The sequence below is a fragment of the Macrotis lagotis genome, chromosome X, assembly GCF_037893015.1.
Source record: "Macrotis lagotis isolate mMagLag1 chromosome X, bilby.v1.9.chrom.fasta, whole genome shotgun sequence".
NCBI classification, from domain to species: domain Eukaryota; kingdom Metazoa; phylum Chordata; class Mammalia; order Peramelemorphia; family Peramelidae; genus Macrotis; species Macrotis lagotis.
In genome coordinates, this window is record NC_133666.1 from 469,268,031 (window position 1) to 469,287,202 (window position 19,172).

The 19,172-nt window shown below is 33.3% G+C and overlaps 1 protein-coding gene across 4 annotated transcripts in view; it reads right to left on the reverse strand.

Moving 5' to 3' along the window:
* Nucleotides 1–19,172, reverse strand: part of PIEZO2 (piezo type mechanosensitive ion channel component 2) — a 532,098-nt gene that overhangs the window by 213,871 nt on the left and 299,055 nt on the right. For all 4 annotated transcript variants that reach the window (XM_074205559.1, XM_074205560.1, XM_074205561.1 and 1 more), the window contains exon 5: nt 1,120–1,282. In XM_074205559.1, the coding sequence (XP_074061660.1) occupies nt 1,120–1,282 (163 nt within the window). The remainder of the gene's footprint in view (nt 1–1,119; nt 1,283–19,172) is intronic.

Here is a 19,172-nt window from a genome sequence, read left to right on the forward strand (position 1 = left end):
CACAATTGAAAGAATATAATGTTTTGGTATACAGTGTATAAAATACATGCACAGACATGCATATATATATACACACATAATAAAATACATATATGTGTATTTCTTTATATATATGATAGGCAGCTATCTTCCTTAAATGCTAAGGTACATTTAGCACAAATTAAACACTTTCATCTGAAAAAATTTTGATTTTTAATAACTTTTAGATTTAGCCACGATTTATATCTTCAAGCTCCTATCACATTTAATTGCATTGCAGCTTTTGTAGCTCTATGACAAATCAAAATATACAACTCAAAGCTGATTTCCTTCTCCTATGATATATGTGTACATATACATATAATCTCATAATTCTTATGATTATAGGTCATGAAAATTAATTTTATAATATTATTAAGCCATTCAAGTGTTTATAATATACCATACTTATCCTAGGGTTTTCTGGATCCCTATAATAACAAAGCATTTTATAGCTTATCTCACCAAATACCAGGAAGCTTTTCCTATAGCACCTAAACATTAGTTGTGTTCCACTACAAGGTTGAGAAATAATGTGAATAACTCTAAATAATGATGGCATAAAGTATCAGTAATACTCTAATAATAAATTAATGATTTATTATTAATAAATTATTATTAATAAATTACCAGGGAATACTCTAATAACTGTATAAAGTACCAGGTAATCAAGTAACTATGGATGAAGCAATAGGGTTCAATGAGTTCTTTAGTTCTTTCCTACTCTGTCCTATCCCAGTCATTTTCTTCTTTACACAAATGCATAAATGTTAACTTTCCTGAACAACTGACCAGAACATGCTGAGGTCATATATCTCTACTTCTAAGCATAATGGACACAAAACTGAAAGTTCTATCTGCTAAGTAAAATATATTTTTCTTAGCAAATGTGCTATATTTTCCTATTCCTAGGAAACATAAGATTTTACAACATCTAAGAGATCTAGTCCAATTTGTTAAAAATCAATATTTGATATATTTCAAACATTAATAATTTTAGATATTTGATAAAATTGTCTACATATGCTTCTAGTTCCATATTTAATAGTTTCATTTTTATAAATTAAGAAAAGTGAAAGAAAATACATGAAGAAAGAATACCATTTCTTCATTTTCAAACTGCATGTTGTACTGGGCTGCATCTTCTGGCATTGGCTTCTGTACAATATTTCTGCAAACAAGCCACGTGGCCAAACTAGCAATGAACATTCCAATATCTGGTACAAATACTCTAATCCCATTGCCAGCATCTGCTCCTTTCAAGCTACAGAAAAAGAGAAAAAAGAAATGAAAGGGAAATTAGTTGTTTTAATATTTCTTTAGTATAATATCTTAAAATGATAAGCAATGTGTCATCATAAAGTTCAATAGTTACCAACCTGGAATTAAAACAATTTCCCATCATTAGATATCTATGTGGTGTAGGGTATATAGGTCACTGTTCTTGAAGCCAGGATGACCTGAGTTCAAGTTTTGTGAACCTGGGCAAGTCACTTAAGCACTGTCTTTCCTCATCTGTAAAAATGATGATAATAATAGTAGTATCTACCTCATAGGATTGTTGTGAGGATCAAACAAGATAATATTTCTAAAGTATTAGCACAGTGTTAGTATATAGTAAGTGCTTAATAAATGCTTATTTCCTTTTCCCCTTCCCCCTTTCCTCCTCTCCCCATCAATACATAGATTGATGCAATCATCTGATATTTTACAAGATATTTTGGCAAGAAGGTCAATTATCATCTAAGTCATTAATAACAATCTTTGGAGCACTCTACTAGAAATCTATCAAAATGGTATTATTCCATAAATGATTTCTCTGTACATCTTGCCATTCCATCAGTTCCAAATCTACCTAGCAATGCATCTATAAAGTTCATTTTTCCTCCATTTTGACTACATACATAAATAAGAGATTTTTTTCAAATTCCTTACTAGAGGACTTAATCTTCAAGTGTAAACTTAAATAAAATTATATCTGATTTAAAAGAAGTTTCTTTACATTAACGATTAAAACTTGAGGTTAACAGCTCGTTTCCATCCCCAGAAAAAATATTTTTAGTCAAATAAAAAGCAAAAGCAGGGAAAAGTTCAGGTTCAAAAATAGCTGTTATTATTAGTTGCTAGAAAAAATCCATTATTGAAATGTTATCATTACTCCCATACCCTTCAGAAGCATTCTTTCTATGAAATGTTAAAAAAAATGATTTACAGAATAATTTAATAGCAGCACTTTCTGGGACTATGAGTACAAAGTAATATACAGAAAGAGAAAAAGGGTGGGATGGTTAATATAAAAATGAAGTGAAGGCAGTGAATTTAAAAAAAAAGATATTTTGAATGAACTGGTTGACAGAAGGATCAGAAAAGGAATAATTAAAACTGGTAGAATGGAAACAAAAGTAAGGGAGGAGCAAAAAAAACCATGAAGGGTTCTAAAGTTCATCTTAGTGTTGAATATACATGCATTCACACTGGGTAAATGGAATAATAAAGTATGTCAAATTGAGGCATATTGTCCCATTTTCTAGTTTCAGCATACTTTTCTAGGTTTATTATAGATCCTTCTTCAAGAACTCTACATTCTAGATAAATAGTCCCATTTTCTGTTCCACATGCAGGCTATTCTTCCCTCTAGGTGATTTGTTTTTTGCACAGATCATCCCACATGCCTGGAATATCCTTCCCTCTTCATGTCTATCTCACAGATTTCTTAGTTCCTTTGAGGTTTCAGTTCAAGCATAACTCTTTTAACAAGAAGCAAACACAGTTGATAGTTTCTTCCTACCAGAAATTACAAGACATGCTACACCATGTATACAGGAATACACATATAATCATTTACAGTGACAGACATATTGTATTACAAATTATTTCCTCCCAATAGAATATAAGGGAAAGGAGTAAAATTTCACAGTCACTATCATCTATCACAGTCCTTAGCACATAACAGGTACTTAATAAATGCTTTTTGACTAATGAAGATATCTCCAAAGAAGTAGATTAATTTTACAAGTAAAAGGAAATAATGCTGAGGGAAAAATAATCCAGAATGTGTTTATATGGTAATAGCTTATAAATGATCATTTCAGACTCAGAAAAGGAATCAAGGAAGAACTGCAACTATTTCCTAAAGACAAAGATCTAATAAACTCCTGGTCATAATTGCATTTTCCAAATTCAGGAATAATGACTAAAATGCTGAAAAAAAAAAGGGAGAAATGTTAGCACACTTTTGAATAATAGCAATGTTCCATTTATAATTTTTATTGCTGGACCTTAAGAAACACAGTAGTCTATGAAACAGATTCTGTGGTATATAAATACAAAGAATCAAAAAATCCCTACTATCCAGGTATAATGGAGGAGGAGAACAAGTACAAAAAGACACACACACACATAATAAATATAAATATAAAGACACTATAATCAGTAAACTTTAATCAAGCACCTATTATGTGTCAGGGACTAATTTGAGATGAAAAGAGGTGGACTAAAAAAGCCTTTATTTCAGCATCAGTCATGCCTGACTCTTCGTGATTTCTTTTGGGGTTTTCCTGGCAAATATACTGGAATAGCTTGCCATATCCTTCTCAAACTCATTTTATAGATAACAAATTGAGGCAAAAGGGTTAAGTAACTTTCCCAGGATGATGCAGTTATTGTCTGAGACCAGATTTGAACTTGGGAAAATGAGTTTTCCTACTCTGGCACCTATGTGCCCCAACTCTGACATCCATTATATCTATTAAACATGTATATCATTGAGTGAAAGCTAATTTTCATGGTAAAATTAATTGGTTCAGAATTAGGTCATCTCACCTAGCAGTGTGTGGTGAACTTAATTGTTTAAACACCTATTAAAACTTACTCTTTATTTACACTGAAACATTTACATTTATATGAAATCCTAAGTAGCAGGACTTGATTCTCAATATTTTCAGTTTCCATTCAGTACATTAGTGGATGGATTTATGAGAATATATTCTTTTAAAATCAAAATCAATAGTGGAATGTTTCATATCCCTTCATCATTTTTTTCCCCAATTGGAACAAGGCACTTTTCTCATGAAATTCTGCAGCTGACTTTTTACTTTTCCCATGTAAGAGCTACAAAATAGGTCCATTAAGTAAAAACCCACAATTCTTGCTTTGTTAAGAATGAAATCTCTAAAAGTAGGATGGATTAATGATTTGAGATACTTACTTCTGGGAATATTTATAGGTTGTAACCTATAATAATCATAATATTCTTATTGAGACAAATTAATATTAAATTATTTTATTAATGATTATTAATTGTGATCTATTCTTTTTCTTCTGTTTCTGTAAAGACCCAACTCTTGTTAAGGTCAGTCAGTCTCTGAAGAATATGCTTCATCGATCCTAATCTTCAAGGCACATTTTCCTCAATTTTGGGCAAAAAATTACAAGATCTAATTTCAATTTAGAATATAAACAGAATCTAGGCTGGATGAACCCTTGTCTTGAGGGAAGAAATCCCTGTCCTTGATCTTCTCCATTAGAGTTTAAGGTGACCCAGATCATAAAGATGCAAACCAGCCAGAAAGTTCCATGTGGAAATAAATTCCCCTGCCCAGATTGCAGGATGCTTCTAAGTCTCATGATTAAGCCACTTTCTCACTTGGAACACTGAAGACTTTTGGTCCACCTTCTTATTAAATGTTCATCTATCAAGGTTTACTTTCACTTTTTCAGGTCAAGTCCCTTTCAGAAGATAATTAAGGCATTTCAGGGTTTCCTCTGGTATTAATGAGAAGAACCACTGGCCATCAACATTGATGATCTAATTAATAAATTGAACATTAATTAGCAGAAATGATTTATCAAGATTTTGGTTCATCACAATATAGTTTTAAGATTTTATAAAGCACTTTATAAATATTATCTAATTTAATTCTCACAAAAATTCCTAGCAGTTTGATGCTATTATTACCCTCATTTTGCAGATAAATTTGTTAAATTAAGTTATTAGTTTTTGTTCACATAGATAGTAAGTCAATTTGTGTCCAAAGTAAGATTTGGAGGCAGGACTTCTAGACTGCAAATTCTTTATTCAATTCACTGTGTCACCTAAATGCAGCTTAAAACTACATTAAAGCTTTTTGGGACATTGAATTAGCAGCTATCCTGCAAGGACAATGGGGATGAAGGGTAGATATCATTAATTCAAATCCAATCTCAGACACATAACTAGGCAAGGCAGTCTGTCTCAGTTTCCTCATCTGTAAAATGAGCTGGAGAAGGAAATCACAAACTATTTTAGTTTCTTTGCCAAAAAAAAAATCAAAAAAACAAACAAACCCAAATGAGGTCATATCTAAATATAACTGAAAAAAAAACCCTGACAAAATCCATTTTTTTTGGAGTTGTTCTATTTAAAATTAACCAAAGTGTTAACAAACTTTGAAAGGAGGCTGATAGAAATATAAATGTCAAGTTATTACAGAGAGCTAAACAGAATAACTATAATCATTTCATTCAGACTTTGAAAACTTTGTTTTGTAAACTGTGAAAGGTAAATAGAGAAACAGACTAGTTTTCACTAGACTAAAATAAATTCTGCCATCAATGTTTGTGGATAAAGAAAAACATCTTCAGAATTCTATACAATTCTTCCTGCTTATAAAAGTGAAATGAATTTTCCTAATCCCGTTTACATAGATGAATCAAGACAAAATATTGCCTCCAAAACCAGATAGTAGACCACAAATCCTATGAGACTAAGTTCACTTTACAACCTGGGCTTTTTCATTCTTAATTTTAAAGGAAGAATTTTTTTTACTCATTCTCTATTGCCCAGGCAATTACAGACTGTCTCCATTGCATTCTCCAGTTCCGTCTGTGTAATATCCAAATTGTCTGCTTATGCAATATTAAAATGACAATATCATGATATATGCCAAAGGCCTCTTTTTCAGTACTGTCATAAAATTTGTGTAGGAGAAAAGCTAATTTATACACACCCAAATTTTGACTGTACTGAACTATGCTTACTAAACTGTAATGATATGGTATAACATGAAAGCCTAATTGGTTCATTGTCCCACATTGACCTTCGATAAATATGCAAAATGTATCCAAATGCTTTAATATGGATGGCAGAAATATTGAAAAGCATTCATTATTAATATGATTCAGGACAGACTAAGGTAAAAATCAATCATAGATTGGATTTATCTTAGAACAATAAAAATCTTTAGAGAATTGTTTCATCATTGTATAGGAGAGTCTTTTTAAGAGTAAAAAAAATCTTCAATTATACACATTATTATATACAAAAAGAAGATATGGATAAGAAGCTGAAGAATCTTTATCAGTTTTCAGTTCTATTTTGTATTTCCCCACTCCTTTGAGAAGGTAAAAACACTTCCCATTCTTGTTCATCTTTACTTTCTTTAAATTACAATACCACTTAGTTTACTATGGGTCTAGTGGGCTAAATAGTAATCATATCAGACTCGAGTCTTTCTTTGCTTAGTACATGGGAAGATTAATTTGAAGAATTCATTTCTATTTGGAAAACTGGAAGAAAGAATCTTGAATATAAAATAACATTTTCATATAGTAGAAAGAAACCCTCTTTCCTTCCAAATGTCACTATGTTGGTTGAGGTCACTATCAATTTATTATCGTTATATAAATCTGCCCATCCTTCAAAATTCTGTTTATGATTTAACCCTTTCATAATATGAAAAACTGTCTAATGGAAGGTGGATTAGATTTACTCTGCTTTGTCGTAGAGAGTAGAACTAGAAAAATTAAGTGGATATTATAAAAATCTCAATGTCCAGCTCAGTATAAATGGGAATGTTTTTACTATTAGAGCTGACTAAGTTATTGAGTTTTCCATCATTCATCATAGGTTTTAAAGTACAGGGTGGAAGATTTTTTTTTTGTTGGTGATACCATAAAAAGGATGCATCCTTTGGAAATTATACTGGATGACATTGAAGGTTCCTTCCAATTATAAGTCCAAGATAATATATGTTTTCACTGAATTCTCTAGTACTTTTGATTTCCCCTTTTCCTCAAAGAAAATATACCATCAGTATTCACACATTATTCTCTCTATATTTATTATGTTATTTTTTTTTAGATTTTTTGCAAGGCAGTGGGGTTAAGTGGCTTACCCAAGGCCACATAGCTAGGTAATTATTAAGTGTCTAAGGCTATATTTGAACTCAGGTACTCCTGACTCCAGGGCTGGTACTCTATCCACTGTGCCACCTAGCCACCCCCAATATGTTATTTTCACAGTCTGTCTCTAACTCATCTTTGAGCATTGGTAATATATCACAGAATTTATTGTGAAATATAATCCCCTTTTTTAACATTGAATCCCAGTTTCCTTGGCTATAAATTGAGATGATCTATACAGCTTTTCACACAGGGTTGTGGTTTCATATAAAACTCAAGTTATGTATGTTAAAACATTAAAAAAACTTGTGAGTTGTTAATAGTAATATGTTATTATTGTGCTTTCCATCATTATAATTGAGGGAAGAAGGCTCCTTTGAATTTTTTTTTATTTTTTTCAATTGTATAAATAACACTGAGCTAGGCAAACAGCAACCTTTTAAAACTTTTTTGAAATATAAAAAGAATAAACCAATAGACTATGGTCCCTTGACCAATTCCCTATGATGTAATAGAAAGTGAAACATCTGGAATCAGAGGCCCTGAATTCAAATGTTGGTTCTACTAGGATTTGCACTTGTATACCCTTGAGCAATCTTCTGATTATTAGAGAGGGTTGCACTTCATGATATCTAAGAACTTTATTTTTTTTTTTAGTTCTAGGAATCCACATCATCTTTCTCTATCACTTTTCCTTGTCTAATAATATATGACCCTGTGTTTGCAAAAGCAAGTTCCTCAAAGCATGTTGTTGCTGTCTGAGATTTGGAGTCCTCAAGTGATTTATTCATGAAGAAGGAAAAACCACTATCACAACAAAAATATAAAACAAAAAGCCACAGTTTTAGGCACACATCCTGAAGCACTAGAGACCTCAACAGCCATACTGCCTGGCTACCACATTAAAACAAAGCCTGCTTCACATTCTCCAGCTGGGGAGCCACTGGGATAAGATGGAGATTGGACTGTGCCAAGAGCAACATGGAAAACAGAAACCTTGGTCTTTGAGCATTGCTAATGGCAAAATACAACATATCAGACATTGACCCCTGCTTGATTTCCTGCATTAAATGACATGAGAAAAGTGAAGAAAAATTAATTTAGCTGAAAAGAAAATAAAGCACACATGGGTGGTAGAAACAGATATAAAAGCATTGCAAAAAAGTTGGATTCTATGAACTCAACAAAAATGTGAGAGACTTGGGAAGAATCACAAGCTGCTGAATTGTAAATTTTCATTTTTCCAAATGAATCTCAAGGTCAATATGCCAAGGAAGGCTAGAGATGGTGGTATAAAATAAAGTTTCTTTTTTGTGGAAATAAGACCAATTAAATAAAATAGGAATACTTCACCTAGATAAGTGAAAACAGGACATTTTATCTGACTTCAAAATGTTGGAGCAAGAGCTAGGCTCAATGTAAAGAAAAATTTCCTTGCAATTACAGTTGCCTTAGAGAGTGAGTTTACATTCTCTGGCAGGTATCATGCACTGTTTGGATGATCACTGGTTGGGAATATTTTAAAGAAAATTCTTCTTTTCTCTCTCTCTCTCCCCCCCCCACTTCCTTCCTTCCTTTCCTCCTCCTTTCATTTTTGTAAAAAAGTACCTAGAACTTAGTAAACACAAGAACTAAGGTTTTCGGAATACTATTATTAACTGTTTCTATGATTCAGTCAGTGACCATTTTGATAGTAGCTTGACTGATAAAATAATATGGACTAAACATTATTGAGAGAACTCAGAAACTTTTTAATCTGAACTGTTGTCTCCTTCTTGGGAATAGTGTTGTGATGTGGTATGGGAATGAGTGGAGATTCAAAACTTATATTGAGTTGCTTTGGAGTCTTTGTTAACCCTTCAAGGTTTTCATTTTAAACTAAAAGAGATATATAAGAACTCTGGAGATTTGAGGAATTTTATTACTTAAAGGGATTAGAGGGAACAGTAATGGAATTAAAGTCATCAAATTAAAGACAAATTGAATAAGACTTTCTTGGCTTTTTTCTTTTAGATTGGCTTTCCTTGTGACTCCTGAAAGCTTTGAAAAACATGCCATTTAATATGAAATAAATACAGAATGAGAATGGACATGATTCTACTTTAGTTTAAAACCTTGATGATTTACTCCTATGGGACTTCCTATGGTTATTTCCTGCTTTTTTTAAGATTAACAGAAACAAAGTAATCTTTAGGTTCTTGGCTTTTTCTATAACAAAATTACAGCTAAGAATACATCTTTGAACTGTCAGTTATAGAATACAAACCATTTTGCCAGGTGATGTTAAATATAAATAGAAGAGTCAAAAAATCAGTTTGTTTTCATGCCAACTATACATCTTTGGTAACCATAGATTAAAAGAATACAGACTGGATATCCATTTGATGAGAGGCTACTAAACTAAAATTTATTCCTTCCTAATATGATAACTTGATATATACTATGCTGTTTGCTCTTCACTGACCCAACTGCTTCCATTTAGAATATGGAAATTTGCTTGGAGAAATTATCACACATAACTATTACTCCAAGGGAGTAAAAAACATTTGTCTTACATAATTTGTCATCATATATTCCTGCCACATTTGTACCACTATTTAAAAATGTTCACATTCCGCAATAATAGATAAATATTGATCTTAAAAAGCTTATTCAAAGGCTTAGACTTAATTTACTACTACTAGGTATGAATTTTGACATTTACAAAATGGGTTATTAAAAAGATTGGAACATTTTTAATTCTAGACACAGAAAGATCCTGGTGTCAGAAAGCCAACCCTCCCCAACCCCTCCCCCCCCCCCCCCAGAAGATTTCTTACTTAAAGCAGGGTTCTTATGTTAGAGACATAAATGGGAAATAAATGGGAAATACTTATATCCTTATTTTCACTAATCTCTAACTAAAACATAGAGTTTCCTTCAATTGTAAACATAGGCAACAACTTGTTACTCCCAAAAGTAGTCCATAGATTTCACCAGATTGTCAAAAATGGTCTATGACACACACACACACACACACACACACACACACACACACACAGACGAAATTAAGAACTCCCATTTTAAAGTCATCTGAATCAATGATTAGATAATTTTATCTGTTAAGAGAACTTTCTTAAAGGTGCTAGGCAATTTCACTTCTCACATTATCTATCTAGGACATTTAAATTTAAATGTCTAATGAAAAAAAATTTAATTGGCTCATTGTCACTTAGACAATCATTCTTGGACAGATTTCAGATATTAGCATTCATCAATGGGCCAGGTGAACACTATACAAGGTCATGTTTTTTTAACTCATCTTCAAAAGGGAAGCAAGCTGGGCTACATAAAAAAATTCAAAGAAATTATTTTTCAAGTAGAATGTAAACCCCAAACCCACTCAACCCATTTTTTTTGTGAAGTAGATGCATTTCTTTTCTTTTTTTTTTTTTTAGGTTTTTTTTGCAAGGCAAACAGGGTTATACCCCACCTAGCCGCCCCTTGTAGATGTATTTCTTAAAGGTAAGGTGTATTTCTTAAAGGCACTACAAAAAACAAGGCACAATTTTTCCAAATGAATATAAAATTCTGACTTAATCTGAAAATAAATTATGTCTGATTATTTAGAGTTCTATTTTTGAATGACATTTGAATGTGACTCTAGATTAACCTAAGTATGTCTTGACAAACTAGAAAAATAAAATGGTTCTCTACTCGTGTCATTTACTGTCAGGTTAGATCTCCTGGCTCCAATTTTGACCAAAATTGATGATTTCTAAAAAGTAAGAAGCATTAAAAGAAATAAAAAGGTTAGGAGTGCCATTAAGAATAAATAAATTGGGTCAGCTAGGTGGTGCAGTGGATAGAGTGCTGCACCGGTCCTGGAGTCAGGAGTACCTGAGTTCAAATCCAGCCTCAGACATTTAATAATTACCTAGCTGTGTGGCATTGGGCAAGCCACTTAACCCCATTTGCCTTGCAAAATTCTTTTTTAAAAAAGAATAAACCATGCAAAGTAAAGTACAAGCTATAAATTTTGACTACTTTTCAAAACTAAAAAAAATAGCTAAAAGGGTTAAAAATGTGCTCAATAAAATGTCAGCATTAGGGGAAAATGAAAAACTATAACAATATTAAAATAGACCTTTAATAATTAGCTTGACAGAAACCATTTTATTGGCTTCTCCTCCTTGAGGATTTTCTTTACAGAGAAATATATGGCAAGGATAAAATTCATAACACAAAATTCAAAGGAAATATTTTCTTTGTGAATTATCTTGATTGAAATCTTGGGAAAAACATCATGTTTTAATATGGCATGGCATATTAAAAAGCACTGGATGAGGAACTATGGATGCATTATTGGGAAACACTTATCCAAACTCTTTTCATTTCCTCATATATACAGGCAACATACATATGTACACATAAAGCATTAATCTTTTAAATTTTTTTTGTCATACAAAGCTAAATGAAATATTTCTATCTGATCTGTAACTATAAGCTATATTTACATACCCAAACGACACTATATATGTATGTGTGTATCCTATATGTACCCACATATATAGTCCTATGTAATTTATCACACATTTTTGCAACATATGATATATTACATATAATGTATGTAACACCTATATACATATATGCATAATCACTGTCACAGTTAATAAACATTCATTAAATACTATGCTCTAGATGCTGGAGATACAAATAGGAATAATGGCTCTGGGTCTGTGATCCTATGACCTTTTGAATCTCTACACTCTTCATGGATTTCCTTCTTTTATCAATTCTATTATCACTTTCTTTTAAAGCTCAGATTAATGGTGATCTAATGGAAATAGAATTGGTTTGGGAGTCAGAAGACCTATATTCAAATCAGTTCTTTATAATCAGTAATGTTTAGTGTTAAGTAAATCATTTCATTCCCTGAATCTCAATTTCTTCTTCTACAAAATGGAGTTACTAATAATTTTATGAACTGTTAGCTTTGGATTATTTTGGAAATGGAAACAATTTTGAACTTTTCTAAATGTGAGATATTATTAGTCATGTACTATTTCTTCATTGTCTGATATCCCCAGCAAGATTGAAGTTTCTTTATGTCTTCTGATCTCCGATAAGTCAGATCTAGAAGAGAACTTATGCTGTTCTTCAGTTATTTAGGCAGGTCCAACTCTTTGTGACTCCATGAACCATACTGTGTGTGGGGTTTTCTTTGCAAAAATACAAGAGTGATATATCATTTCTTGTACAGCGGATTAAGGTGAGCAAAAGTTAAGTGACTTGCCCAGGATCACATAGCTAAGTGTCAGAGACCAGATTTTAATTTAGGTTTTCCTGACTCTAGACCCAGAACTCTCTCCACTGAAGCATTTAGTTGCTGGGAAAGAATTTAAAGACCATCTAATCCAATGCACTCAATTTACAGATGAGAAAGTAGAGATCTAATGGAAGTAAGTTATTTTCCCAGGTCGCAAAGGTCAAAAAAAGGAGAACTTTGCTTCACAACCAGATTCTATTATTCTCAATCACATATTATCATCTCCATTTACTATGCTGCCCTGCTACCTGATTTTTCTCTTAATCTCCCAAATAAACCAAAAGAGTTCTAGGCACACACACACACACACACACACACACACACACACACACACACACTTTAGGGCCTATATAACAGAAATAATAGGAATAAGAAAAAAACCTTGTATCCATGATAGTAGATCTAATTACAGAAACAAAAGAGAGAACACCAGATAAGAAATGCAAACATACAGAAGCAAAGATAATTTGGAAAAATGATAAGAAACAAACCTCTTAACAGAAATTTGATCCATAAAACCCAGAAAGAAAAGCAAGGAGAAAGAACATCTATCTCAGGATTTGTTTTCTGTGGTCCTGGGTGAGTCCAGGCACAGAGGGTGGATAAGCAGTAGATGGGTAGATCAGCCTGATTAGCGTTGGGGTTAGAGCCCTGGGAGCCAGACCTGCTTAATCAGCAGTGGGGCTAGACTGCAGGGGCTTGGGTCAACTAGGGAGCAGAGGAATTGGTGTTGGAGCTTGCTGACAGGGCTGGTGTGGGGAGGGAGAGTTCCAGTGCAGGAGAGCTGCAGACATTATCCCAGGGCTCCTTTGGACTGAGGAACTCCGAAGTCCACACCTTCATTGTGGCTGAAGCCTCTTCCCAGAATGAAACACAGTTACAGAATACTTCTGCCCCAAGCACAGGTGTGTGAGCAGAAGAACCAGCCCAGCTGATGATAGGGAGAGGGATGACCACACCCCAGGGTAGAGCCCACCATTGATTGAAGACAAAAGTATTTAACAGCTTCAATCACTCCCTCTAGGCTAAGGGAGAGGGCCACAATCAAGGTCACAGACACTCCAGAGAAAGCAACTAGAGCCTCCTGCAGGCCAGCAGAGAAATTTCACTTAAGGGAGCAAATCCTCTAGCACCTTCTACTGTCCAGCTGGAGGTATTGCACTCAGTGAGTAAAGCCTCTAGGGATCCCAAAATCAAACCTTTGTGAATCAGCCCCTCCCAACTCAAGGTCTTAGCAAAATGAAGAAAAGTTAGCCAAGAGGTGGATCCATAGAAAAATTTTTAGAAGGAAAAGACGCTAACTCAGAACTAGAACTTCTAGGGAGAATATGATCTGGTCTCCAGCACAGAAAGACTTCCTTGAAGAAATAAGGAAGGAGTTTAAAAATCAACTGGAAAATTTGGGAGAGTCAATTAACACCTTGCAATAAGAAAACAAATCCTTAAAAAAATACAATTGGACAAATACAAAATGAGAATAAATCAGATCATCAATTGGACAAATACAAAATGGGAATAATTCTCTCAGATCCTCAATTGGAAAAATGCAAGAAGAAAATAATTCTCTCAAAACCTGAACTGGTCAAATGGAAAACGCTTTCAAAAATAGAATTGTCCAATTGGAAAAGGAGTTGAAAAAGGTAAATGAAGAAAACTCCTCTCTAAAAAAAAATGGAGTCTGCGGATACTAATGAGTTCATGAGACAGCAAGAGCCTGTTAAACAACATTAAAAAAATAGAAAAAATAGGATAAAATGTAAAATACCTCATCAGCAAAACCATTGACCTTGAGAATAGATCGAGGAGGGGCAACCTGAGAATTATTGGACTTCCTGAAAACATTGAAGAAAAAAAAAGCCTGGACTTGATATTACAGGACCTAGTGATGGAAAATTACCCTGGTATCATGGAATCAGAGGGCAAAGTAGTTATTGAAAGAATACATTGATCCCCTCCAGAAAGAGATCCTAAAATGAAAACACCAAGGAATGTTGTGGTAAAATTCCAGGACTATCACATAAAAGAGAAATCCTTCAAGCAGCCAGAAAGAAACAATGTGAATACCAAGGAGCCACAGTAAGGATTAAGCAGGACCTGGCTGCATCAACATTAAGCCTGGAATGAGAAATTCTGAAGAGCAAGGGAGCTTGGAAGGCAGCCAAGAATCCACTATCCTGCAAAGCTGAACCTTCTTTTTCAGGGGAAAAGATGGACATTTAATGAAATGGAAGAATTCCAAAAATTCCTGATGAATAGACCAGAGCTAAATAGAGTTACTCAGTTAACTTAAAAACATCTAACCTCTCAAGTATTAAAAGTGGAAAAGGGGAGGGGTAAATGGAGAAAGGGAGGGGGAGAGAAAAAAAGGGGAACTAACAAAATGAAAGGAAGGGAGAAGGGAAAAAGGAAAAGGGGAAAGAAAGGGGAGGAGTTAGATATGGGAGGGCAAACACACTGAAGGGGGTGGTATTCAGAAACAAAATACTGGGGAATACAGTTAAGGGGGGATGGGGAAAATACAAACAGAGGGAAGATAGCATGGAGGGCAATGAAGAATTAGTAATTATAACTTTGAATGTGAATGAGATGAACTCTCTTAAAATGTAAGCAAATAGCAGAGTGAATTAAAAACCAGAATTCTATAATATGCTGCTTACAAGAAACTCATTTGAAGCAGAGAGATACATATAGAGTAAAGGTAAAAGGTGGGAGCAAAATATATTTTGCTTCAGCTGAAGTGAAAAAAGGAAGGGTAGCAATCCTTATCTCAGACAAAGCAGCTTCAAAAATAGTGTTAAAAGAGATAAGGAAGGAAACTATATCCTCCTAAAAGGTACCATAGACAATAAAGTGATTTTTATACTGAATATATATGCACCCAATGGGATAGAATCCAAATTCTTAGGGGGGAGAAGTTGAAAAAACTACAGGAAGACAGAGACAGCAAAACTCTACTAGTGGGAGGTTAAGGTCTCCCTCTCAGATCTAGATAAATTGAATCATAAAATAAACAAGAAAGAAATTAAGGAGGTAAGTAGACTGTTAGAAAAACTAGATATAATAGACTTATGGAGGATAATGAATGGGGATAGAAAGGAATATACCTTTTTTCTCTGAAGTACATGGCACTTATACAAAAATTGACCATGTACTAGGACATAAGAACTGAATGATAAACTGCAGAAAGGCAGAAATAGTGAATACATCTTTCTCAGATCACAATGCAATAAAAGTCATATGCAATATTGAGCCAGGGAGATGTAGACCCAGAAGCAATTGGAAACCGAATAATGTCATTTTAAAAAATGAGTGGATAAAAAAACAAATTATAGAAATAATTAATTATTTTATCCTAGATAATGACAATAATGAAACAACATATCTAAACCTATGGGATTCACTCAAAGCTGCTCTCAGGGGATATATTATATCTTTAAATGCTTACATGATTAAATTAGAGAAAGAGGAAATCAATGAACTAAATATACAGCTAAAAAAATTAGTGAAAGAACAAATTAAAAATCCCCGATTAAATACCAAATTAGAACTTCTAAAAATTAAAGGAGAAATTAATAAAATCAAAAACAAAAAGCTATTGAGTTAATAAATAAAAAACCCCCAAAATTGATAAACCTCTGATCAATTTGATTAAAAAAAGGAGAAAACCAAATTGCTAGTATCATAAATGAAAAAGGTGAACTCACCACCAATGAGGAGGAAATTAAAGTAATAATTCAAAATTATTGTTCCCAACTCTATGCCAATAAATTTGACAATCTAAGTGAAATGGATGAATATTTACAAAAATATGTTTCCCACATTAAATGAAGAGGAGATTAAATACTTAAAAAACCCTATCTCAGAAAAAGAAATTTATCAAGCCATCATTGAACTCCCTAAGAAAAAAATCTCAAGGCCTGATGGATTCACAAGTGAATTCTAACAAACATTTAAGGAACAATTGGTTTCAATTCTATATAAACTCTTTGGAAAAAATAGGAGAACACAACCCCATTTTTTTGCAAAAAAACCCCCTAAAAATAGGGGAAGATAGAACTCTGTCTAACTCTTTCTATGAAAACAATATGGTGCTGATACCTAAACCAGTAAGAGTTAAAACAGAGAATGAAAATTATAGATCTGTCTCCCTGATGAATATAGATGCAAAAATTGTAAATAAAATCTTAGCAAAATGATTACAACAAGTTATCACTGGGATAATACATTTTGACCAAGAAAGATTCATCCCAGGAATGCAGGATTGGTTCAATATTAGGAAAACTGTTAGTATACTCAATTATATCAACAACAAATCTATCAGAAATTATATGGTCATTTCGATAGATGCTGAAAAAGCTTTTGACAAAATACAGCACACATTCCTAATAAAAAAAAAAAAACTAGAGAGAGTAGGAATAAATGGATTGTTCCTTAGAATAATTAGCAGTATCTATCTGAAACCATCAACAAGCATTATATTCAATGGGGAGTGGCTAGAGACATTCCTAATAAAATCAGGATTAAAACAAGGATGCCCATTATCACCACTGCTATTCAATATTATATTAGAAATGTTAGCTTCAGCAATAAGAGAAGAAAAAGAAATTGAAGGAATTAGAATTGAGAAGGAAGAGACAAAACTCTCACTCTTTGCAGATGATATGATGGTAAACCTAGAGGATCCCAGGAAATCATCTAAAAAACTATTGGAAACAATTAGCAAAGTTGCAGGATACAAAATAAATCCTCATAAATCCTCAACTTTTCTATATATGACTAGCAAGATACAGCAGGAAGAGCTAGAAAGAGAAATCCCATTTAAAGTAACATCAGAAAATATAAAATACCTGGGAGTCTATTTTCCAAGGCATACTCAGAAACTTTTTGAAAACAATTACAAAACACTTCTCACATGAATTAAATCAGATTTAAATAAATGGGCAAATATCAACTGCTCATGGATAGGTAGAGTTAGTATAATAAAAGTGACAATTCTACCAAAACTACCTGTTTAGTGTCCTAACAATCAAAATTCTAAAAAATTACTTTAATAATTGAGAAAAAGTTGTACATAAATTCATATGGAGAAATAAAAGTCAAGAATTTCCAGGTATTTAGTGAAAAAAAGTTCATAAGAAGGGGCCTTGCCCCTACCCAATCTAAAATTATATTATAAAGCATAAGTCATCAAAACTGTCTTGTATTGGCTAAGAAATAGTGATGGATCAGGGGAATAGACTAACAATTATAGTTATCCGCTGTTTGATAAACCCAAAGAATCAGCTATTGGGATAAAAACTCTCTTTGATAAAAACTGTTGGGAAAATTGGAAGTTAGTACAGAAGAAACTTAGATTAGACCAACACCTCACACCCTATACCAAGATAAGATCCAAATGGATACAGGATTTAGACATAACAAAACAATACTATACGCAAATTAGAAGTTCAAGGACTAGGGGCGGCTAGGTAGTGCAGTGGATAGAGCTCTGGCCTTGGAGTCAGGAGTACCTGAGTTCAAATCAGGCCTCAGATACTTAATAATTACCTAGCCATGTGGCATTGGGCAAGCCACTTAACCCCATTGCCTTGCAAAATCTTAAAAAAAAGATCAAGGACTAGTTTACCTGTCAGATCTATTGTAAGGGGAGCAGTTTATGACTAAGAAAGAGATGGAGAACACCATCAAAAACCAAGTAGATAATTTCAATTACATTAAATTCAATGGCTTTTGAACAGATAAAATTACTGTAACCAAGATCAAAAGAAATGCATTAAACTGGGAAACAATATTTGCAACTAATGTTTCTGACAAAGGTCTCATTTCTAAAATACACAGAGAAGTGAGTCATATATATTTGGTCATATATATATATATATATGTATATATATATATATATATATATATATAAATGGTCAAAGGATATGCAAAGGCAATAGACAGGTGAGGAAATCAAAGCAATCCATAGTCATATGAAAAATAGCTCTAAATCATTACTTATTAGGGGAATGCAAATTAAAGTTTCTCTGAGGTACCACCTCATACCTCTCAGACTGGCCAATATGACTAGAAAGAATAACGATCATTGTTGGATGGGTTAGGGGAAATCAGGGACACTATTGCATTATTGGTGGAGCTGTGAACCCATCCTACCTTTCTGGAGAGAAATTTGGAACTATGTCCAAAGGGCAACAAAATGTGCACACCCTTTGATCCAGCAATACTAATACTGGGTCTATACCCTGAAGAGTTGTTGAAAAAGGGTGAAAACATTACTTGTACAAAAATATTCATAGCAGCCCTGTTTGTGGTAACAAAGAATTGGAAATCAAGTAAATGTCCTTCAATCAAATTGTGTTTCATATATACATATATATATGTATATATATATACATATATATATATATATATGTTTGTGTGTGTGTGTGTGTGTGTGTGTGTGTGATGGAATACTATTGTTCTATTGGAAACCAGGAGGGATGGGAATTCAGGGAAGCCTGGAGGGATTTGCATGAACTGATGCTGAGTGAGATGAGCAGAACCAGAAAAACACTGTACACCCTAACAGCAACATGGGGGTGATGATCAACCTTGATGGACTCACTCATTCCAGCAACAATCAGGGACAATTTGGGGCTGTCTTCAGTAGAGAATACCATCTTTTTCCAATAAAGAACCGTGGAGT